Here is a 24,699-nt window from a genome sequence, read left to right as displayed (position 1 = left end):
ATCATTTGAGAAGAAAGCGGCATAGAGAGTTGGCTTTTGGACAGGCTGGAAGTATGTCGAAGTACTTCCATGACAAAATCATTGAGAACCCATCTTTTCAATATGCTTTGCAGTTGGACTGTGAGGAGCATATAACCAACATATTCTGGGCTGATGCTAAAATGGTTCTTGACTATGCACACTTTTGGCGATGTTGTCACATTCGATACTACTTTTGGCACCATTTTTCTAAAGAATATAGGCCATTTGGTGTTTTCCTTGGACTCAATCAGTTTAGAGAAACCACCATTTTTGGTGCTGCATTGCTATTTGATGAAACATGTGACTCATTTACATGGCTTTTTGAGACCTCTAGCTACACATAATGGGAGGCAACCTAGAACTATTTATACGGATCAAGATGCAGCAATGGGGAAAGCTATAGGAAAAGTCTTCACAGAATCCTACCATGGATTGTGCACTTTTCATATAATGCAAAATGATGTCAAGGATTTATCTCCATTGAAGAGTGAAGGAAAAGATGAAGGGAAAGAGAAAGATGAAGGGGCAGAAAAAGATGAAGATGAAGATGAGGAGTCTCATATTCTCACTGATTTTAGTGAATGTATGTATGGCTATGAGGACAAAACAGAATTTCAAGAAGCATTTGACAATTTGAGGCATAAAGTGCATAAGCAAACTTGGTTAGATAGTATCTACAAGTCGAAAGAAAAATGGGTTGAATGTTATATGAGAGATGTGTTTAGTTTGGGAGTGATAAGTACACAACTTAGTGAGAGCTTCAACAATTCACTGAAAAACCATTTGAAATCAGATTTTCATATTGTTCGGTTCTTGATGCATTTTGAGAGGGCAGTGGAAGTAAAACGAAGAAAGGAATTGCAATCTGAATTTGATGCAAGGAAGAAGTTGGCAAGAATCAAGATGCACACACCTATGTTGGTGCTAGCAAGCAAAGAGTACACTCCAATTATTTTTGAAGCTTTTCAAAGTGAATATGAAAGATCGATGGTTGCATGCACTAGAGCATTGGATGGACATAACAAGTTCGCGGTTGCTATTGGGAGTTTGCATGGTGATTTAAAATTCGAGGAGGAGTGCATAGTGATTGGTGATCCTCTAACCCAAAAGTTTCATGTAGTTGTGGAATGTTCAATAGGACGGGAATATTGTGTGGACATGGTCTCAAAGTGCTTGATTTGATGAATATAAAAGTATTGCCGGCACATTATATCTTAAAGAGATGGACTAGAGAAGCACGCAATGGAAGTATACAAGATAGACAAGGAAGGAACGTGATAGAAAATCCAAAGTTGGAAGCCCAACTTCGGTACAAGGATTTGTCTCACAAATTTCACACTTTGGCATACAAAATAGCCTACTCTCTAGAATGTTGTTTGATGTTAGAAAATGCACTTGATTGCATTGGTCCACAACTAGAAGATAAACTCAATGCAACTACCAATGCGCCGAATAAGGCATGCAATGACAAAGAAAATGTTGACCCAAATATGCAACAAACAAATGAGGTTCTTAGTGCTGCAAAGCTCAAGAAAAAACAGGTCCAATCAAAAAGATTGAGGAGAAGACAAACTTGGCTTGATAAGTTACTCAAAAGGAAGCGCAAGCCAACTAAAGTTGCTCCATCCAAAAACGAAAGAGCAAAGGTATGTAGCAATATGTACATGATGTGTTGTTACCGTTCATTCCTAAACTTACTAGAATTTTTATTGTAGCAACACAAGAAACATGATGGTGTAGAGCCTCAAGTAGGAGTGGAGAAGGATGGGCATGATAAAGGAGCAAATATAGAGTTTCAAGAGTGCAACAAGATAATGAGTTACATGCAGCTCTTGACAACTACCAGTTATGATGAAAATCTGTTCTAGCATGTACAAGCTTGTTAGATAGTATTTTGGGTGGTGTCGACTGTATTTTGGACAGGGTTGACTGTAGTATTTTGGACTTATGGGCTAACTATAGTCTTTTGTGGCCTATGTTCACTGGTAAAAGGGCCAACTCTATGTACTTGAATGATTATGTAAGAACAAATTTCAATGTCAAGTGCTTTAAAAATTAGTTTGTTCAGACCTGCAAAAGAAAATGTATTGTGTTCAACTTTCTGCTGTTGTTGTGTGCTAAAACTTCTAGTAAGTTTAGAAAGTTGTATTTGTATTGAAGTGTTGGGACGTACTCCTTTTTTGTATTGATGATGTGTTGAGACGTTCTTCTTTTTTGTTGAAGTTTGCTAAACTGAATTGTACTGTATTGTGTTAACTGAACCAATTCTCTGCTCTCTTCTCTGTCTGAAAAAAGTGCACTCTGTTTTCTGTTGTTTTGTCCACTCATTCAGTTTCTTTTGGCCGCTGGATCAATTCCAATGGTGGATGGGAGGGGGCAAGGTACGCTGTGCCTTGGCCACAGCAAGGCACTGGATCCTCGTCCCGCTTGGGAGCGACCCGGGAGGCCGCTAGCGACAATAAGCAAGTGCTCCCACAGTTTCAAAATAAGTGTCACAAAGTTATACTAAACCAACGACAGTTATTTTCAGTTTCTTTCAGTGCTCCCACGGCTACTTGGCAAAAGCCTAAACGGATTACTCTCGCGGCATTGCATTGCTCAAGTTCTTGGCACCGGCAATAGCCCAAATAGACATTTCTTATTTGATGATCCGTGTGACGATCCCCACCGGCGCCGCCTTGCTTCTGAAGACGCGTGCATTCCGTTCCTTCCAAAGTTTCCACCCCACAAGAAGTAGCAGAGAAGATAAAGCCTTAACCGGTTGGGTGTTGTTCGAGAGTAGCTCATCCCACCAAGATTTAACTGTGCCGAATTGGTGCCAAGTAGCCATGGGAATAGCAAGCCCGAGCCAGGAGAACACCTCATCCCAAACCCGGAGAGAGAACCTGCACTTGAAAAGGAGGTGGGTTGCCGAATCTTGCACCTGATTGCAAAGCGGGCACCGGTCACAGTTTGGCCATCCTCGGCGTTGCAGCCTATCCGCGGTCCAAATCCTATTTTGATTGACTAACCAGGTGAAGAATTTGCATTTAGGAGGAGTCCAAGCCTTCCAAACCGAGACCTGGAAGCTAGAGTGGATGAGTCCAGCGAACTATGCCAAATATGCAGACTTAGCGGAGTAGTTGTCATCATTGGCGAGCTTCCACAAAATACTATCTTTGACGCCCGGTTGGATGATAACACCCGCAAGCTTTTCCCACATCATCATACAGTGATGCAGTTCTCAGAAATCACGCACTGACATAGTAGCTATGCATACTAACAAACATTAACGAGACTAAAGCCGATTAATGCTCTTATTAAGGACTCGGTGAATACTGCTAGCTTGCTGCCAATCCCATCGGGCACCACTTGCAGCAGCAACAATAGCCAACTGATGATACCAATCAAGCCGCCGCAGGCAGTGGCTGGAAGAGAGGCACGTGCTCTCCATTGGCGTCGAGGGACTCAGACCGATCCCAAACCCTGAGGATCTCAATGGGGACGACGCAGCGCGAGCCGTCGCTGTACCTGATCCGGAGCTCGCGGGGGATCTCTCCAGGGTGCTCCATGTTAAGGACGACGAAGACGGTGGAAAGGTCGGGCGCCGTGAAGCAGGCACGGTCGACCTCCAGCACGCCCCCGAAGTGGCAGCAGTTGCCGCGGATCTCCTCCTCCGTCCGCTCCTCCACGGGGTAGCGGTGCAGCGCGACGTGGGCGAGGCACTCCATCGGGGTGAAGGTGACGTTGGGCGTCTCCCCCTCGCGCACCAGCTTCACCGTCACGCCGGCCACCTCGAACGGCTGCCTGCGCATGGCCGCCTCCCGGTCCTCCGGCGTGCGGAAGCACACCACCACGTCGCCGAAGTAGCTGGGCGTTTGGAGCTCCAGGTCCTGCGACAGGTCCGGAGCCAGGGTGCGGAAGACGGCGCGGAAGAAGGCCTCCGGGTTCGCGCGGCCCGGCGCCGTGTCCGGGCTGATGTAGGCGTACGCGTGGCGCCGCGCGAAGTACGACATCTCCGGATCGGGAGCGGGGACGTACATGGTGCAGGACTCAGGGCGGGACGCCGGCCACTCCGACGGCGGAGTGGGCACGTGCACCGCGGTCGCCGCCGCTGGGACACCGGCGGGCTTGAACACGTCGGCGAAGTCCGGTCGGCCGTGGGAAGGGATCTCCCACGCCGTCACCGGTGGGGATGCGTGGGTAAATCAACGGCGCATGCTCGTGATCGAATCGGGGGGTGCGCTGCCTTTTTAAAGTGCACGGGGCGTGGCAATGTGAGTATTGTCGAGCTGAATGCGGCGTGCGTTGTGGGATTTGGGCTAACGAACGATCTCTAGATCGTACTTATCTGACTAATCTTCTGACTAATCTGATAATCTGACTAATCTGACTAAACACGGAAACAATCAAACAAGAACTTCTTTAAACACACCCCACAAAGTCTACACAGATCCAATACCACCGCACGATTAGGCCCATTAAAATTAATCTAACGGTTAGCCTTAACCTAAACCATTTTCTATGTGCACTTAGCAATTTACATTGACTGACCGTACTCCACCGTGAAAGAAAATATGAAACTCCACACTTGATCAATTAGGAAACTAATAATCACGGGTGCATTCTATTCTAGGAAACTAAATCAGAGTGCATCCATCCTATTAGGAAACTAATCTTAGACAAATTCATCCTATTAAAAAACTTATCCCGGACGCATCCATCCTATTAGGAAGCTAAGCGAGCCGCCTGCCGCCATCATGCATGCTAGCCATGATGGGGGAAGCGCGAGGAGCTTCGTCTTCCTCCGGGAACACACGTGCTATCACCGTCATCGTCTTCTGTTTGGAGGCCATGCGCTCTTCTGCCGCTACTGCGACGACTCCATCCACGTCCAGGGCATGCTCTCCGGCAACCATCGGTATCCGCGTTGACTTCAGCTCCGTTCGCAGCACCCACGCCGGCAAAATGTCTGTTCAGTGGGTGCACGTGCATTACATATTATATAAGAATCGTGGGGCTTCAAGCAATCTAGAATTATAGATTTGGGATTATCTTATGTTGCCGATTGTTGTACTGAAAAGGTGTAATTATATATGGCACATACATAAAAATGCAGCAATCTTGTCTTACAAAGCAGGATCAAGAGGGATACTGAAGAAGTCAAGATGCATAGTCTATTTTCCATAATTACTTCTCATGTTCATGTCGGCTTTCTTGGGCTTTACTTCGTACCACCATATGCATTAAACTGGACCGTATCAAGAGGTAACACCATCCCCTTGATTAGAATTGCCTTATTTGTGCTATTTGATCAGTGTGTGTTTTACGTATGACGTTGCTTTACCTGAAATTAAGGTGGGTTGCACCTGCCTAGGCACTATCTCCAGGGATAGGTTGGAAATCAGAATATATGATTCATTCTTAGAGAAAACTTTACACGCGTCACTTTAACATAATTGCACAGCAATCCAGTAAATTATGTAAGATTCAGTAGGAGGCAAGATATTGAAAATGTACTACTATTTCAGTTACATGATTCTATACATCTAAAACGGGTCACATGACTCCGTAACTGTTGTTAGAGAATATCTCTCGCTGTTCTGTAAAGGTATGCAATCCCTACTGTGTTCCAATAAAAAGAATTTTATCATACAGAAGGATCCAATGAAGAAACTAATCCGGCTGAGTTCCAATAAATAGATCCTTCAAAGGATCTGTCCTAATGCAGCTGCCGTATATTGGTACAGAGAAATCATATAAACTGTACTCAGTCGGATTTATTTTGTTTCATGACAGAGAAACCAAATACCTTTCGCTATTTTGGCACATATATTTATTCTTATATACTTGTGCAGTTTTGAATGATCCAACATATCTGCAGTCATCAAACTTGAAGACATGATGTTTAAGGCCTTATTTGCACCGCCTCTCTTTCTTTGTTTGCGCGTCTCTTTCCTCCAATAATAATAAGGAATAACTTTTTCTGGATCAGGTATTACACTGTTATAAATGTATGCTGAAGCTACTCCTTACGACAAGGAAAAAGAGGATGAATGATTTCTATCTTCACCAGTTTTGTAGCATGTTCCAAATTGTTGGCTCTTTCTTATTTGAGGATTCATCATTTTTTTGTAATTTAGAAGCTGGCCTGAAAGCTTGATAACGTCAAGCTTGACAAATACTCTAGGATACTTTTCCTTTCATCTTTATTTTTCTTCATAACTCATTTCAGTTTCTATACATACAAAGCGTCTTACATCATTGTAAGTTAGTATGGTTGCCAATGCATAAACACATACAAAACCGGATAAATATTTTCTATCATGATAATTATTGGATTTCTTTTAGCCCTTTTACATTTCAATTAGTTCTTGTAAATCATCTTTATTTCATATAGAAGTCGTTGTAGTCACATATCATCTTCTATTTCCTATTATCCATAGTAGGTAGCTATATAATTTTGGCAGTCCACACAACAAAAAAATATATATTTTTTGATTCAAATTAGTACAAATATATATTTTGCTATGCAGATTAGTAGAATAAAATAAGATTCGAGAATTAAGCATCTCGAACAATATAATTGCACCGTAAGGTAGTTTATACTTTTTTTTCCTGGCTACTCTCGAAGAGAAGACTATACTACATGCCTATATTACTGCATTAATAAATAATTGCTGATTTTATTTAAATGGGAATATTTTCCTACTATTACTCTATGCAGCAACATAACCACTATGTGTCTCGCTTTTGAAAATACAATTTGAGCGACATCAAACATTGTGTATCTATTTGATTTATATTTTTAAAAATATTTATTTTTTTATATTATGTGAATTCACCTGTTTTACGTTTAAGACGTGCGTTGCACGTGCATATTTACTAATCTTTACGAAAGAAGAAGAACAACCTATTTGCTTGTGCAGAAAAAAAAACACGCAACTTTAGGGAGCAACAATTTTGGTACGACCACTGTCTATCAAATGATTGGCGACGTGCGAACCAATCTGTGATTGGATGGTTAGAGGGACAGTGGTATCCCAGCCCACCAGGGTTCAAGTCCTGGTGCTCGCATTATGCCTGGATTTATTTCAGGATTTCCGGAGATGCGTTTTCAGTGAGAGGAGACGTTCGCGCCGACAACGAGGTGCCTACAGTGACTTTGTAAATTTCAAGATGACATGTCGGCTCAGTCTTTCGGAGATGTAGAGATAGGGTGTGTGTGTGCGTTCATAGAAATGAGTGTATGCGCATATGTATGAGCGCTTGCGTCTATACTAATGTTAAAAAAATGATTGGCGACGTTTCTGAAGATGCATTCTTTTTGTCATGGGAGTACGGAAACATTTTCTCCACGGAAGCATCACCTTTTTCAGTAAATAAATGATTTGTGTCGACCCGTTAAAAAGGGAGCAAGTGATTTTGTGCTGAGCGAATGAAACATTATAGCTGCACGTATAATAATTGTGCAACTGTGGTCTTCATAATTTGCATGTTATTAAAAAATATGGACTTTGTATAAATAAAGACTTTGAAGTGCATTCCCTACATTTCCTTTTACTCTGCGTATTAGGATTGTCTGAATTCAAACTCTTCAAACTTTGATCAAGTTCACACAAAAAAAATTATTAACATTCACAATGCAAAATCTATATCATCAGATCCATCATGAAATATATTTTCATATTATATTTTTTTTGGTATTGTAGCTGCTTTTTTCCTTGAATACACACGAGTGTGATATATATTTTTTGGTATTGTAGCTGCTTTAATTATATATATATATATATATATATATATATATATATATAATTGAAGAAGAGGATGGGCTAAGAAGCCCCTGGTGTTGTAGATGTTGATATTTTTTGATATAATTTTGGTCAAACTTTATAAAGTTTGAATTTTCAGAAATCTAACATAGAGAGTAAAAAGAAACGGAAGGAGTATATAATAAGAGTTCTAGCAGCCGCTCCTCCAACTGCACCCTCGCCTGAGCCGGAGCGGCGAGGGGGAGGCCAGGTCGCCGCGCCACCATGTAAAAAGATTCTTTTTTTTATCTTTACCGACTCTAGCCTCACCTTGTACACACAAAAACAAGCCAATCGAGGGTTTTTTCTAGAATCAACATCAAACCATCCGGTTTTATGTGAACCGCCCGGTTCATCGGTTTTTTCAAAAAACGTCTGATTCGACCGGGTTTTCCTGGTTGGACTCAATCGGTCCACCAGGCTTAAAGAACTGCAGGAATCGCCGGTTCCGGTTTTCAAAACTATGAGCAGAGTGCTTGTCTAGTGCAGATATACATGGAGAGTAATTAAACGGCAGTAATTAATAGACAAAACTTTAGCTCCTAATCCATTTTATCTCAGAAGCCAGCGGTCCTTATCCATGCGGATATCTTTGGAGAAAAATTAAGGAGAATTGATAGTTTTTACTAGGCACCTACTAATCTCTAAGCTCCAAGTACCTATAAATACAAGCGAGCTCAAGCATTGCCAAACCAAGGAGTAGTCGTCGGTCCAGGAGTCCAGATTTCATAGGAAGTAGAGGCGAGCTGCACTGCAGACTGTAGCTATGGGCAAGCACTCTGCTACTCTCTGTGGCCTTCTGGTTGTTGTGCTTTGTCTCGCCTCCAGCTTAGCACAGGCTCAAATTCTTTTCCAGGTGAGAAAATGCATGCATCTTCAAGTTTCATTTGCACCCAGAATTTTTCATATGATGAAATGTGCTTTGGTGTTTCGTTGGCCAGGGGTTTAATTGGGAATCGTGGAAGACACAAGGCGGGTGGTACAAGTTCATGCAAGGGAAGGTGGAGGAGATCGCCAGCACCGGCGCCACCCACGTCTGGCTCCCCCCGCCGTCGCAATCCGTGTCGCCGGAGGGCTATCTGCCGGGGCAGCTCTACAACCTCAACTCCAAGTACGGCAGCGGGGCCGACCTCAAGTCGCTGATCCAGGCGTTCCGCGGCAAGAACATCTCGTGCGTCGCCGACATCGTCATCAACCACCGCTGCGCCGACAAGAAGGACGGCCGCGGCGTCTACTGCATCTTCGAGGGCGGGACGTCCGACAACCGCCTCGACTGGGGCCCCGACGAGATCTGCAGCGACGACACCAAGTACTCCAACGGCCGCGGCCACAGGGACACCGGCGGTGGCTTCGACGCCGCGCCCGACATCGACCACCTCAACCCGCGGGTCCAGAGGGAGCTCTCCGCCTGGCTCAACTGGCTCAAAACCGACCTCGGCTTCGACGGATGGCGCCTCGACTTCGCCAAGGGATACTCCGCGGCCATGGCCAAGATCTACGTCGACAACAGCAAGCCGGCGTTCGTCGTTGGCGAGCTCTACGACCGGGACCGACAGCTGCTCGCGAACTGGGTGCGGGGCGTCGGCGGGCCGGCCACGGCGTTTGACTTCCCCACCAAGGGCGTTCTCCAGGAGGCCGTCCAGGGCGATCTGGGGAGGATGCGCGGCAGCGACGGCAAGGCGCCCGGTATGATTGGGTGGATGCCGGAGAAGACCGTCACGTTCATCGACAACCACGACACTGGGTCGACGCAGAGGCTGTGGCCATTCCCCTCGGACAAGGTCATGCAGGGCTACGCCTACATCCTCACACACCCGGGCATACCATGCATCGTAAGTAGTAGCACACTACACAACCTCACCATAACATTTCGCATCAAACGTACCCCACGATGTTTGTGATCTGAACTTACAACTACTTGGTTTTGCGCGCGCAGTTCTACGACCATGTGTTCGACTGGAAACTGAAGCAGGAGATCACCGCACTGGCTACGGTCAGGTCAAGGAACGGGATCCATCCGGGTAGCACACTGGATATCCTCAAAGCCGAGGGCGATCTCTATGTTGCCAAGATTGGGGGCAAGGTTATAACCAAGATCGGGTCAAGATACAATATTGGCGACAATGTGATCCCCTCGGGTTTCAAGATTGCAGCTAAAGGCAACAACTATTGTGTCTGGGAGAAGAGCGGCCTCTGAATTCATGCTAGTGAAAGGAATCGGTTCTAGTTTTTAAACTGATATCTAAGACTGGCATGATTTATGAAATTAATTATTTCGAATTTGGTTATAAATGTACTGTCCTATGAAAATAATTGAACACACTGCATTGTGTTATCCCTGAAGAAATGTGGGTTGACTGATATTTCAATCCTTGACGACTTGCATGAGTTCGTTTTGTATTAGTCATGCACCCTATGTATTTTATCTTCACTTTGTGTGCGTGGGACCATTGGTTGATGGCGGTTGTGTGCATTTTAATTATGCGGAGGCTAGATAGAAACTCATTTGATTTGTCATTATGAGTCAAATAGCGTGTCCTTTATCATGAAAAAAAATCAACCAACGAATGACATCGATCGGCTCCTCCACCTCTGATCCTTATTAGCACTCCTCTCCCGTGACCTCTCATCCTACACCTTCTGCTAATCCACCCTATGCCGAACAATACAATCAACTCTTCCCACGTAGCATTGCTCAAATCCACACATTTGTCTCTATTAAGGTGGCCTGCATCACCACAACACGTCGAGCTCACAAGGCAGACGAACATAACATCACCATGAAAAAGGTTGTCACGCGCGGGCCAACGGGGCGCATGATCGACAAGTGCCTTCAACATGCTCACATATATCCCCCACAAAAATTATTTTGGAGGTGTGTTTTATTTTTATTAATTGTCATAAATATTATGCTGGATAAAAAAATTTCAAAAATAATACACCGTCGGCCCGCTGCAGGCCGACTGGGCCTAGTCGGCCTACAGCAGGCCGATTGAATTCCAGTCGGCCTATAGCTGGCCGACTGGCCCCTGTCGGCCCACTGTGGGCCGACTGGAGCTAATTGGCTCGCTGTGGGCTAATTGTTTTTGCAAAAAAGTAGGCATAAAAAATATATGTTTAAAAAATGTTAATCATGTAATTAAAAAATGTTAAACGTGTATAAAAAAATGTTCCGGATGTATACAAAAAATGTACAATATATATGAAAAAGTTGACATAAAAAATATGTTTTAAAAAGTGTTAAGCATGTATTTAAAAATTGTTAAATGTGTGTATAAAAATGTTCCTTATTTATACAAAAAATATAGAATGTGTATGCTAAAAAGTTGACACCAAAAAAATAAGTTTGTAAAAAATGTTAATCATGTATTTGAAAAAAATGTTCCTTATCTATACAAAAAATATAGAATGTGTATGAAAAAAGTTGACACCAAAAAAATATGTTTGAAAAAAAAATGTTAATCATGTATTTGAAAAAATGTTCAACGAGTACACAAAAATGTTACATGTATTGGAATGAAAGGTTAAACGTGTATAAAAAAATGTTCCAGCTCCGGATCCGGTATGGGAGCATCACAGACCTAAGTATGGTTGGTTGCACTTTTTGTATGGAACTGGAACATTTTTTTCAAACATATTTTTTGGTGTCAACTTTTTTTCATACACATTCTATATTTTTTGTATAGATAAGAAACAATTTTTATACACACATTTAACAATTTTTAATCATGTATTTGAAAAAATGTCAACTTTTCAAACATACTTTTTTGGTGTCAACTTTTTAGCATACACATTCTATATTTTTTGTATAAATAAGGAACATTTTTATACACACATTTAACAATTTTTAAATACATGCTTAACACTTTTTAAAACATATTTTTTATGTCAACTTTTTCATATATATTGTACATTTTTTGTATACATCCGGAACATTTTTTTATACACGTTTAACATTTTTTTTAAACATATATTTTTTATGCCTACTTTTTTGCAAAAACAATTAGCCCACAGCGAGCCAATTAGCTCCAGTCGGCCCACAGTGGGCCGACAGGGGCCAGTCGGCCAGCTGTAGGCCGACTGGAATTCAATCGGCCTGCTGTGGGCCGACTAGGCCCAGTCGGCCTGCAGCGGGCCGACGGTGTATTATTTTTAAGAATTTTTTATCCAGCGTAATATTTATGAAAATTAATAAAAATAATGTATTATTTTTAAAAAAATAGCTGGATTAACTATATGTGTCGAAATACGTTGAAATCAGCTACATATGGTCCATTATGATCAAAAATGTGTTTAAGCATAAAAGATATAGGATGATCAGTACCTCAAAAACATTAAACTAAAAATAATTTCAATTTATCAACTGCATATTGCAAAAAAGATAGATAACAATCTCCTCCCACCTCTTTAACTAAATAGCTTGTCCAACAACATTTATTGAAAGTAGCGGCACGTATTGCAATTGAAGCAACAAGGCGATGTAGAAACATCTTTTATTTTCCCTAGCTTATTACTCAAAGGAGAAAGAAATTACATATTAAGGCTCAATGGAGGATGAGGTTCCATTCGCCATCACGCCACCAAATCCACAACAATAGATGTCCCTAGGGCAGCAAACTGGATTATAGCCCATAAGCCTACCAGCTGCATGTGTCACTGGCGCTATCATCATCATGAGCAAGCAGACTTGACCGATGAGAAAAACAATGAAGACATGAAGGATGCTATCATTCGCCATTGCCTAAGTACACGGAGCAATAGGGAACAATCTCCACTACTCTTTTCACCGGTATGTTTATGTTTGGTCTTAACAAATACCACATAATTCCTTTATATATACACAATGGTATGAAGCTCGTGCTTATCCAAATAAATTCAATTAAGGGGGTATATCTGAGTGTTAAAAGATCCCATTGATAGTAGATAGAATAGGAAATCATTAGAAGGATTGGCCTCAACACATCACGATCTTTGCACATAAAAAATATACTCCATCCGTTCCTAAATATAAGTCTTTATAGATATTTCACTATTGACCTGCCACATACGGATGTATATAGATGCGTTAAGAGTGTAGATTCATTCATTTTGCTCCGTACTTAGTCATAGTGAAATCTTCACAAAGACTTATATTTAGAAACGAAGGGAGTACAAGTTATTTAAATAATAGCGAATAAAACGAATCTACAAAATATGAGAACCAATGAAAGAATTTAAAGGATAAAACCAATGGGAACCAGCGGGCGAACCCACGTGCTCGCTCTTACAAAGTGTCCAGATATGACAAGTTCTTTGAGGTTCGAGCGTTCTGGATGTAACCCATGGTTGGTTCTCCCTTAGAAACGTGTAATTCTGGGAATTACACTCTGCTGCATGCTGTGCCCTCAGTGTCCCATACGGTTATGTGAGTTTTCAGCTCTGAATCGCTAGTCTTGGCTTGTCCAATGAGGCCGTGAATCTAGACAGGTTTGCAGTGATCCCCGGTCATTATTTGGGGACAATAGATATTGCCATCAATATGGCACCCTTTTAGGCTCGTGTAATTTCCTTCTCTTTGTAGTCTTGTACTGCTGTCAACTGTCATACTGCCAGCGGAGCGTATTCCAGATGAAACGCACACCATTATTTCAGTACTGTTAATAGTTTCCTTCGTTGATCCTGTAAGATATGCCCACCATTGTTTCTTCCATCATCGCCTATAAAGATCCAAGCCGGACCTACTTGATCCATCCATCCATCCCACAAAAACGAAACAAGATTCAGTTCATCACCATGAGGACTCTGTCCCTGCTCGCCGTCCTCCTCGTCCTCCTCCTCGTCTCCCACCCGCGCAACGCCGCCGACGCCCACGGCCACCGGTTCGGCAAGGAGAAGCTCACCAACCTGCGCTTCTACCTGCACGACACCCTCAGCGGCCGCGACCCGACGGCCGTCCCCGTGGCGCACGGCGCCGGCGCCACGCCCAGGCCCGGCGACCCCACGCCCTTCAGCACCGTCTACATCGTCGACGACGTGCTCACGGAGGGGCCCCAGCGGACGTCCAGGGTCGTCGGCAGCGCGCAGGGCCTGTACGCGTCCACCGGCAGGCACGGGCTGGGCCTCGTCCTCGGCATCGACTTCGCCCTCAACGACTACAACGGCAGCTCCTTCGTGGTCTTCTCGCGCAACCCCGTCACGGACGGCGACGGCAGGGAGCTCGCCGTCGTCGGCGGCCGCGGCGCCTTCCGGCTGGCCCGCGGCTTCGCGCTGCTCCGCACGCACTACCTCAACACCGGCAACGGCGACGCCATCATCGAGTACAACGTCACTCTCCTGCATTACTGACAACTTTGTCTGTTCTGCTTGTGTTCCGATCGATGTGATTGTGCCGCCGCTGCGCTGGCTGCGGCGTTTGTAGCATGATGATTATAATCATAAAACGTGCCGTGCGTCATTCCGGCCTGCTCCTGGTTTTCCTTGATCGTTTGCACAGGCGTACTCTCGTTTCAGTACCCGGAAATCCAATTCGGTTCTATTACTTGAATGAAACCAACAAGTCATCCATACATCAGCTCACTGAGAGGACCTGTGAATTTTCCTGCAACGTACTCCCTCCGTTCCAAAATAGATGACTCAATTTTATACTAACTTTGCACTAAAGTTAATACAAAGTTGAGTCATCTATTTTGAAACGAAGGGAGTAATAAGACAAGACAAGCTGGCACAACGTATTTTTGGTCTAAAGATCTACGGGGTGAATCTAATTTCATCATGGACGTATACAAGTTTTCTCCTTCTCCAAATCTTGGAACATAGTACATTTTCTTCTTACTTTCTTGATACCAAGGTCACACTCATTTAGTACTAGTTTTTCTTGCGGGGAACTCATTTAATACTCCGTCCGTTCATAAATATATGTATTTTTAGAGATTTCAATGTGAAGCTGCATACGGAAAAAAAATGAGTGAATATATACTCTAAAATATGTCTATATACATCCTTACGTAGTCTGCAGTAGAATCTCTGAAAATACTTATTTAGGAACATGGAGAGTAGTTACCATGCATGTTTCAAATCCTATTGTCATAATTGCCATGATCGCAATATTATTTCTCATAACTGCCAACTTTATATAAAATTCTAACCATGCACTGGTATTCTCACGATTGTGCAAATGTATACCCTCTAGGGAAAGAATATACAAGTTCAGACGAAGAAGAACGTAGGACCTCAGCCATCAGAACTTTCAATCTAATTTTCTAAGACCCCAATAAGTCGTTGTGAAACAATGTTATACCCATTATTTAAAAAAAATACCCTCTCTTACTAGGATTTATATTGACAACATGTTAATTATAGTTATTCTGTTCAAAACCATCTAATTTATTTGGTATATTTGAGTCTTCTTTTTATTTTGGTGTGATCATCAAGTTACAAAACCGTCACTTTTGAGGCAGCTATGGTTTGCCACCACATTTGCTGAAGTTTTCAAATACTCACCACCACCGGTCCAGAGACTAAGACTTTTCAAATATCACTGATCAAATATTCTTGTCTAAATATTTACTGGTGCAATTAATTTCATCATGAATATATGGGAGTTTTTTCGTTCTCCAAAACTTGGAATAAACATTTTTTACTTTCTTATAAAACCCATCAATTGGAATGTTGATATACGGAATAGAGTTGAGGTAGCATCGATTGAAGAGAAGTTTGTGCAACATCGTGTGAGATGGTTTTGGATAGTTTGTGCAACATCGTGTGAGATGGTTTTGGCATATCTAGCACAGGCCTCCAGAAACTCCAGTGCATAGCGGGTGGTTAAAACATGTTGATAATGTCAAGAGAGGTCATGGTAGATCGAACTTGACATAGGAGGAAACCGTAAAAAGAGATATGAAGGGCTGAAGTTTCACCAAAGAACTAGCCATGTATAGGGGTTGCTTGGATAGGCCGGAGGGGCGGAGGTAGAAGATGGCATCTCCGCTGTTGGATCTGCATATGAAAGCTGAAACGATCGACTGGCCCTAAATTTATTTTATGTCGACTTACAAGTAGCCTATCCCTTGTTTTTTCTAATGAAATTTAAAAGGAGATGACGGGTTAGGGTGCTTAACCACCCGATTAACCATCCAATCACATGCTGGCTTCTCTAGCTTGGATATTTGATTTGCACACTTTCTGTGAAGTTGTTTTTTGTGAATATTAAGCTTATTTCCCTTTTAAACTAAACTTAATGAAATCGGCAGAGCTACTGTCTTCGCTCATCATAATTAAAAAAAACACTCTGGCTAATGACATTTCTGATTTTTTTTCATCTGGGGTAAAATATGTCCAACGGAAACAAATTGTTCGAATCCGCAACCAATTCATCCAACTGTACAGAGTGTGAACTGTGATCGACTGATCGGTGGGTCTGTCAGACTACAGCTTACATCGAAGCCCAAAACTCCGCAGCAACTTGTTCAGGCACCTCCTCGGCCGCGACTCCCGGCTTTTCGCGCCGGCGCCGGCACGCCCGTCTCCGGCGAAAACCGCTCGGAGGAGAGCCAGCCGCGGGCTCCTCCCCGCATACGCCGCCGCATCGGGATTCTCCTGAAACAGATGGAGATAAGAAAGAGGCATTTCACGGTAGACCAATCGATCCACAGATGCAGCATTCCAGGGCACGCACGTACCAGCGTGTACCATTTCCAGTCGGCCTCCTCGGCGACGACGACCCGGCGGCGCGGGTCGTAGCCGAGCCGCGGGTGGCTCTTGGTCCGGCCCACGGTCTCGAGCTCGCGCCGGAACTCGCCCCCCCGCCGCTGCAGCTCCTCCACGGGGAACCCGGACCCCGTCGCCGCGTTCAGCTCGGCGCGGATGGCCGACCAGTCCTCGCCGGTCAGGTCGCCCACGCCGCCGCCTCGTCCCGCCGCGTGGCGCTGTAGCAGGTCCAGCAGCTTGGCGTCGTGCTGCCTCGTCCAGGCGTCCACGTGCAGCCTCGAGAGGATCTTCCGGAGCGCGCGCCGCGACGCCGGCTTCCTGGCCTTGGCCTTCTCCGGCTCCTCGCCACCGGCGCCGTTCGCGCCCGCGTGGCCATGGGCATGCACATGCATCTCCTGGTGCACCTCATGCTTCGCGGCCGTCAAACCGGCCGGCACCTGCAACCTATGCATCTCGTCCCTGCCCCGCGAGCACAACGATCGATCGTGTCAGCCGAACGCCTCTTGCCGGAATTGAAAGGAAGCAATATTTGACAGAGCAGAGCAACGCGCACGTACTGGCATGGGGTGGTGGAGGCGGCGCGGAGGCGGAGGCCGAGGAAGAGGACGGAGTCGTGCTGCACGCCGTAGTTGGCGAGCGTCCGTTCGTCGTCGTCGAGGTGGCAGCCGGCGAAGAAGAGGCGCTGCATGGCCACCGGGACGCGCTCCCGGGCCATGACCATGCCCTTGGCCTGCGCCACGGTCGTGGTCGCGCCGTCCACGTCCAGCGCCACCCGGTCCCCGCGCAGCGTCCGCACCATGATCCTCATTTCCCCGACAGATCGAGCTCAGAATGTCTGTCTCAATCAAATGGATCTCTTCAGGGTGGGAATGGAACGAGTTTGTAGCCAGGGAAAAAAATGGGAAAGAAAAGCAGAGAGGGGAATTGGATGCGTAGGGAGGGTTTTGGCTGGCGATGCCATGGGAAAGATGGTGCGAGGGAATAAAGCGATCCCGACGACGATGGCCTCGGGCGCCAATGCGAAGGCAAGTATATTTCCATCTCCGAAGTGTTGACGTCTGGTGCTCGAGCTCCATGAGGCCGGCCCGTTTGTTTTAAAAATCCAACAATTGCATTTCATAGTTCCAAAAAATTGTGAAAAAAGTTCACATTGTCATATGAATGTATACTACATGTGTACGATTTTTCGTGAGAAAATAGATTGACACGCGAGCTACACAAAAAGTGAAAATCGCTACTATGTTTTTGAGTCAGCAGTACATGCACTTTTCATGTTTTCAAAATCGCAAATTTGTCATGTGTTGTGTAGCTCGCGTGTCAATGTATTTTCTTATGAAAATTTTCACACATGTAGTATGCATTCATATGTCAATGTGCATTTTTTTTCGAAATCTTCCGAAACTTTGAAATGTGATTTTTTTTCTCTTGAAAAACACGCTCCATGAATCTCAACCACCAAAAGGCTGCACAACTATACTTGTCTGCTAATTTTCAGTCGTCTTGGGGTTACTTGTTTCCCTGTCGATGTTGAGACATGAGAAACCTCGATTTGACGTCATGATCCACGCTCCAGCTTCTTGACACGCCAACAAATGCGGCCCTCCCTCCTCCGCGTCAGTCTGCCGCCCTTGCTGCGTCAGATCTCGGCTTGGGGCTGCGCTCTAGTAGCCCGGACGTGGCTTCTGGGGGGGCTAGCCAGGCCGGCCGAGCTGGCCCGTATCCCGGACGATGCCGCTGGCTCGGAGGCTGGCTTGCCCCCCCCCTCGACGCGTCGCAGCCCCCGTATCCTTCAGATGTACGACGGGGTGCGCATCGGGTCCGTCGAGCGGGCCTCCAAGAGGAAGGCGGCGGTGGCTGGCGCCATCCCCGGCGAATCGGGTCGGCGCCCGAGCTCTTCCAGCGGCCGTCGTAAGAAGGCCAAGGTTGGGTCTATAGCCGAGCTTCTGGACCTCAACTTCATCGCCGCCCCCAGGCTCCTGACCAGGGGCAAGCTCAAACAGTTGGCTAAATGCTGTGACCTCAACGCGGACGCCATTCTCACTCAAACTTCATCCTCTGCTTCCAGTGGTGGTGGACGCTCTGCTTCGGTCGGCATATCCGCTACTTCCTCCATGGGTGTCGACGATGTTCCACATGTTTAGTCCATCAGTTGCTATGCTTATGATCGGTCAGTTGTTAGGTATTATGGCTTTTGCTGCCGCCATGCATGTCACCTGCTGTCTTGCTCTTCGTCATCCTCGTTGGTCAGGAGAGTTTGTTCTCCCTAGTTGCTTTCAGTTTAAGTGTTCTTGCATTAAGCTAGTTCAGTCTCGGGTCATTCTATGTACTGATATATCCTGCCCTGCTACCCTTTTGGGCTTTCTATGTATTTGCAATCCGCATCCCTTCATGATCTGCTATGTCTTTTCCTTACCTGCACGGGTTGCCTTCACCTTTGCCCATGAAAATACTTGATTGGAATGTGTGAGGCCTGGGTGATGAGAACAAGTGTTCGTTGGTTTGTGACGTTTTAACCTCCTATCGCCCTAGCATTGTGTGTGTGCAGAAAACTAACCTGGAATCCATCACAACTAGGAAGCGCTGCTGCTTTCTTCCGCCGTTTCTGGATGAACTCGCGGTGGTGCCCTCGTCTGGTGCCTCCGGTGGTCTGTTCGTGGCTTGGGACTCGTCTGCAGTATCTGGACAGGTCGTCGCCACTCATCAATACCATATCACAGTGCGGTTTTCATCAACTTCCACCAATTCGGTTTTCTTGCTCTGCGCTGTCTACGCCCCCTGTGTTGCCCGTGACAGGCCACTCTTTTTTGAGGCCGTCAATAGTGCAGTCGGTCAGGTTTCTGAACCTTGGATGATATTTGGTGATTTCAACATGTACCGCTCAAAAGATGAAAAATCGCGGGGCCAAGTGAACTGGGCTATGATGGAGATGTTCAATGACTGGATCAGAGAAAATGGCCTAGATGACATCAATATCTGCAATTGTCGTTTCATTTGGTCGAATAAAAGGGAAGTACCGACCCTGGTACGACTCGATCGGGTCTTGGTTAATGCTCATTGGTCACTGGCTTTTGCTCAGATGAATGCTTCAGTTATTCCCTCTATCACATCTGACCATGTACCGATTCTAGTTCAGTTCTGCAATGACAAGGCCAAGAGCAGAGTCTTCAGGATGGAAAACCATTGGCTCGTGATGAAGTAAACTAAATCGCTCATCACCAGTTGCTGGAATAAGGGCACAAGACCCCTACTTTCTGCTGCCTCTCTATTCAATTTCAAGATGAGACGTGTCTGTGCTGCCTTAAGAAGATGGAAGCGAAACAGGTCCAGCCTGGAGCTGCTTATTTCCAATAATAAGCTCGTAGTGGATTACCTTAATTCTGTCGAAGAGCACCGCCCACTGTCCCGTTCGGAATTTGTTTTCAGAGTCTTTGCTACCTCTAAGGCAGAGCAGTTAATTTTGTGGCAAGCTGCTATGTGGTGTCGGCGGGCTAAACTTCGTTGGTGCGTCTCCGGGGACGAGAACAGTAGGTTCTTTCACGCTGCTGCCAACGGTCATGCCAGACGCAACAAAATCAGAGTTCTCTGTCAAGATGGAGTGGAATACTTTGATGATCAGCAGAAACTTCAGTTGGCCACATCCTACTTCTCTGATCTGCTAGGACAGCCATCTTTATCAGTACCTACGGTGCAGCTAAGTAGTCTCTATGAGCAAATGGATCTGTCCTGCCTTGTGGATGAGTTCTCTTGGGGTGAGATTGCCACTGTTGTCATGCTTTCACCTAAAAATCGCAGCCCGGGCCCTGAGTAGTTTCACTAATGAGTTTTACAAAGCCTTCCTTGGTGTCATTAAGAACGATCTCCAGTTCTTTTTCCAGCAGTTGTATCATCACCTAGTGGACTTGTGTGGAGTTAATCAGGCATACATTTCCCTCATACCAAAGAAAGACACCCCCTTGGAGCTTAGAGATTACCGGCCCATCTCGGTTGTACACAGCCTGCCAAAGCTTGCAAGCAAAGTGCTTGCTAGGAGCCTCCAAATTCAGCTTCCTGCGTTGGTTCACCCTCTTCAGTCCGGCTTTGCCAAGGGCCGATCCATTATTGAGAATTTTGTTATGGCTGCAGACATGGTGCAAACGGCACATAAACGGAAGATTCCCATGATAGTTCTTAAACTAGACTTCGAGAAGGCACTCGACATGGTTAGTTGGGCTTGCCTTTCCAGCATTTTGGAGACTCGTGGCTTTCCTCAGAAATGGATCAGTTGGGTTGATGCTATTTGATAACCCACAAGTATAGGGGATTGCAATAGTTTTCGATAAGTAAGAGTGTCGAACCCAACGAGGAGCTAAAGGTAGAACAAATATTCCCTCAAGTTCTATCGACCACCGATACAACTCTACGCACGCTTGACGTTCGCTTTACCTAGAACAAGTATGAAACTAGAAGTATTTTGTAGGTGTTTTTGGATAGGTTTGCAAGATAATAAAGAGCAAGTAAATAAAAAGTAGGGGCTGTTTAGGTAAAGACACAACTAATTTAGTTTTAGTGAAGAGCTTTTTGTTACGAGAAAGTTATTTGTCCTAGGCAATCGATAACTTGACCGGTAATCATTATTGCAATTTTATATGAGGGAGAGGCATAAGCTAACATACTTTCTCTACTTGGATCATATGCACTTATGATTGGAACTCTAGCAAGCATCCGCAACTACTAAAGATCATTAAGGTAAAATCCAACCATAGCATTAAAGCATCAAGTCCTCTTTATCCCATACGCAACAACCCCCTTACTCGGGTTTGTGTTTCAGTCACTCACGCAACCCACTATAAGCGAATCATGAACGTATTGCAACACCCTACAGCGGGGATCCCTCACGCTTGCGTGACACGGAGAGCACCATAGGACAACACCAATAATAAAACATGCAACTCAAACCAATCTTGATCATCAAATAGCCCATAGGACAAAACAGATCTACTCAAACATCATAGGATAGCCATACATCATTGGGAAATAATATATAGCATTGAGCACCATGTTTAAGTAGAGATTACGGCGGGTAAGAGAGAGGTTACACCACTGCATAGAGGGGGAAGAGTTGGTGATGATGGTAGTGAAGTTGTTGTTGAAGATTGCGGTGATGATGATGGCCACGGCAGCGTTCCGACGCCACCGGAAGAGAAGGGGATAGGGGGCCCCTTCATCTTCTTCTTCCTTGACCTCCTCCCTAGATGGGAGAAGGGTTTCCCCTCTAGTCCTTGGCCTCCATGGCGTGGAGGGGCGAGAGCCCCTCCGAGATTGGATATGTCTCTCTGTCTCTATCTGTTTCTGCGTTCTCAGATTCTACCCTTCACCGTTTCTTATATTCCCGGAGATCCGTAACTCCGATTGGGCTGAAATTTTAACACGATCTCTATCCGGATATTAGCTTTCTTGCGGCGAAAGAAGGGCATCAACCGCCTTACGAGGTGGCCACGAGGGTCAGGGGCGCGCCCCCTGCCTCATGGCCCCCTCAGGCATCGTCTCGCGTGGATTTTTCTTCCCAAAAATCATAGTATATTCCAAAAAAATCTCCGTCAGTTTTTATCCCGTTTGGACTCCGTCTGATATGGATATTCTGCGAAACAAAAAAAACATGCAGCAAACAGGAACTGGCATTGGGCACTGGATCAATTTGTTAGTCCCAAAAATAGTATAAAAAGTTGCCAAAAGTTTATGAAAGTTGTAGAATATTGGCATGGAACAATCAAAAATTATAGATACGACGGAGACGTATCAGCATCCCCAAGCTTAATTCCTGGTCATCCTCGAGTAGGTAAATGATAAAAAAGATAATTTTTGATGTGGAATGCTACCTAGCATAATCTTGATCACATATCTAATCATGGCATGAATATTAAGATACGAGTGATTCAAAGCAATAGTCTATCATTTGACATAAAAACAATAATACTTCAAGCCTACTAATAAAGCAATCATGTCTTTTCAAAATAACAAGGCCAAAGAAAGTTATCCCTACAAAATCAAATAGTCTGGCTATGCTCCATCTTCACCACACAAAATATTCACATCATGCACAACCCCGATGACAAGCCGAGCAATTGGTTCATACTTTTTAACACGCTTCAGCATTTTCAACCCTCACGCAATACATGAGCGTGAGCCATGGATATAGCACTATAGGTGGAATAGAATGGTGGTTGTGGAGAAGACAAAAAAGAGAAGATAGTCTCACATCAACTAGGCGTATCAACGGGCTATGGAGATGCCCGTCAATAGATATCAGTGTGAGTGAGTAGGGATTGCCATGCAACGGATGCACTAAGAGCTATAAGTGTATGAAAGCTCAGATTGAAAACTAAGTGGGTGTGCATCCAACTTGCTTGCTCATGAAGACCTCGGGCATTTGAGGAAGCCCATCATTGGAATATACAAGCCAAGTTCTATAATGAAAATTCCCACTAGTATATGAAAGTGATAACTCAAGAGACTCTCTATATGAAGAACATGGTGCTACTTTGAAGCACAAGTGTGGTAAAAGGATAGTAACATTGCCCCTTCTCTCTTTTTCTCTCATTTTTTTTGTTTTTTTTTGTTTTTTTGGTGGGCTTCTTTGGCCTCTTTTTTTTATTTGGGCTTCTTTGGCCTCTTATTTTTTGTAAAGTCCGGAGTCTCATCCCGACTCATGGGGGAATCATAGTCTCCATCATCCTTTCCTCACTGGGGCAATGCTCTAATAATGATGATCATCACACTTTTATTTACTTACAACTCAATATTACAACTCGATACTAGAACAAAGATATGACTCTATATGAATGCCTCCGGCAGTGTACTGGGATGTGCAATGATCTAGCATAGTAATGACATCAAAAAACGGACAAGCCATGAAAACATCATGCTAGCTATCTTACGATCATGCAAAGCAATATGACAATGAATGCTCAAGTCATGTATATGATGATGATGGAAGTTGCATGGCAATATATCTCAGAATGGCTATGGAAATGCCATGATAGGTAGGTATGGTGGCTGTTTTGAGGAAGGTATATGGTGGGTTTATGGTACCGGCGAAAGTTGCGCGATACTAGAGAGGCTAGCAATGATGGAAGGGTGAGAGTGCGTATAATCCATGGACTCAACATTAGTCATAAAGAACTCACATACTTATTGCAAAAGTTTACTAGCCCTCGAAGCAAAGTACTACTACGCATGCCCCTAGGGGGATAGATTGGTAGGAAAAGACCACCGCTCGTCCCCGACCGCCTCTCATAAGGAAGGCAATCAATAAATACCTCATGCTCCGACTTCGTTACATAACGGTTCACCATACGTGCATGCTACAGGAATCACAAACCTCAACACAAGTATTTATACTAATCCACAACTACCCACTAGCATGACTCTAATATCACCATCTTTATATCGCAAAACTATTGCAAGGAATCAAATATATCATATTTAGTGATCTACAAGTTTTATGTAGGATTTTATGACTAACCATGTGAATGACCAATTCCTGTCATCTCTCTAAATAGATATAAGTGAAGCAAGAGAGTTTAATTCTTTCTACAAAAGATATGCCCACGATCTAACAAATATAAGTGAAGCAAAAGAGCATTCTACAAATGGTGGTTGTCTATGTAAAGAGAAACAGGCAATCCAAACTTCAAATGATATAAGTGAAGCACATGAAGCATTCTATAAAGCCATACTCAAAAGATATAAGTGAAGTGCGAAGAGCATTCTATAAATCAACCAAGGACTATCTCATACCAGCATGGTGCATAAAATAAAGATGAAAACTAAATGCAAAAGACGCTCCAAGATTGCACATATCGCATGAACGAAACGAATCCGAAAACATACCGATACTTCTTGAAGAAAGAGGGGATGCCTTCCGGGGAATCCCCAAGCTTAGATGCTTGAGTCTCCATGAAGTTTACTTGGGGTGCCTCGGGCATCCCAAAGCTTGAGCTCTTGTCTCTCTTCCTTCTTCTCACATCGAGACCTTCTCGATCATCGAACACTTCATCCACACAAAACTTCAACAGAAAACTCGGTAAGATCCGTTAGTATAATAAAGCAAATCACTACTCTAAGTACTGTTGAAAACCAATTCATATTTTGTTTTTGCATTATAGCTACTGTAATATAAATTTTTCATGGCTTAATCCACTGATATTAATCGATAGTTTCATCA

The 24,699-nt window shown here is 44.5% G+C and overlaps 3 protein-coding genes across 3 annotated transcripts; 2 read left to right on the top strand and 1 right to left on the bottom strand.

Moving 5' to 3' along the window:
* The first annotated feature begins 8,560 nt into the window (after positions 1 to 8,560).
* On the top strand, positions 8,561 to 10,189 carry LOC125511094 (alpha-amylase AMY3). Its single transcript, XM_048676379.1, has 3 exons — positions 8,561 to 8,667; positions 8,753 to 9,643; positions 9,748 to 10,189. The coding sequence occupies exons 1-3, from the start codon at positions 8,578 to 8,580 to the stop codon at positions 10,006 to 10,008; spliced, it is 1,242 nt and encodes a 413-aa protein (XP_048532336.1). The 5' UTR covers positions 8,561 to 8,577; the 3' UTR covers positions 10,009 to 10,189.
* Positions 10,190 to 13,530: 3,341 nt separating this feature from the next.
* LOC125506232 (dirigent protein 4-like) lies at positions 13,531 to 14,334 on the top strand. The gene has a single exon (XM_048671091.1). It carries the CDS (start codon positions 13,584 to 13,586, stop codon positions 14,133 to 14,135), a length of 552 nt encoding a protein of 183 aa, XP_048527048.1. The 5' UTR covers positions 13,531 to 13,583; the 3' UTR covers positions 14,136 to 14,334.
* A 1,767-nt stretch (positions 14,335 to 16,101) lies between these two features.
* LOC125506231 lies at positions 16,102 to 17,420 on the bottom strand. The gene is made up of 3 exons (XM_048671090.1): positions 17,054 to 17,420; positions 16,469 to 16,955; positions 16,102 to 16,385 (listed from the first exon to the last, which is right to left on the bottom strand). The coding sequence occupies exons 1-3, from the start codon at positions 17,302 to 17,304 to the stop codon at positions 16,215 to 16,217; spliced, it is 909 nt and encodes a 302-aa protein (XP_048527047.1). The 5' UTR covers positions 17,305 to 17,420; the 3' UTR covers positions 16,102 to 16,214.
* Between the last annotated feature and the right edge of the window lie 7,279 nt (positions 17,421 to 24,699).

The sequence above is a fragment of the Triticum urartu genome, chromosome 5 (assembly GCF_003073215.2).
Source record: "Triticum urartu cultivar G1812 chromosome 5, Tu2.1, whole genome shotgun sequence".
In the NCBI taxonomy this organism is placed as follows: domain Eukaryota; kingdom Viridiplantae; phylum Streptophyta; class Magnoliopsida; order Poales; family Poaceae; genus Triticum; species Triticum urartu.
Note: the sequence above shows the minus strand (reverse complement) of the source record. Positions and strands in the feature narration are given on the sequence as shown.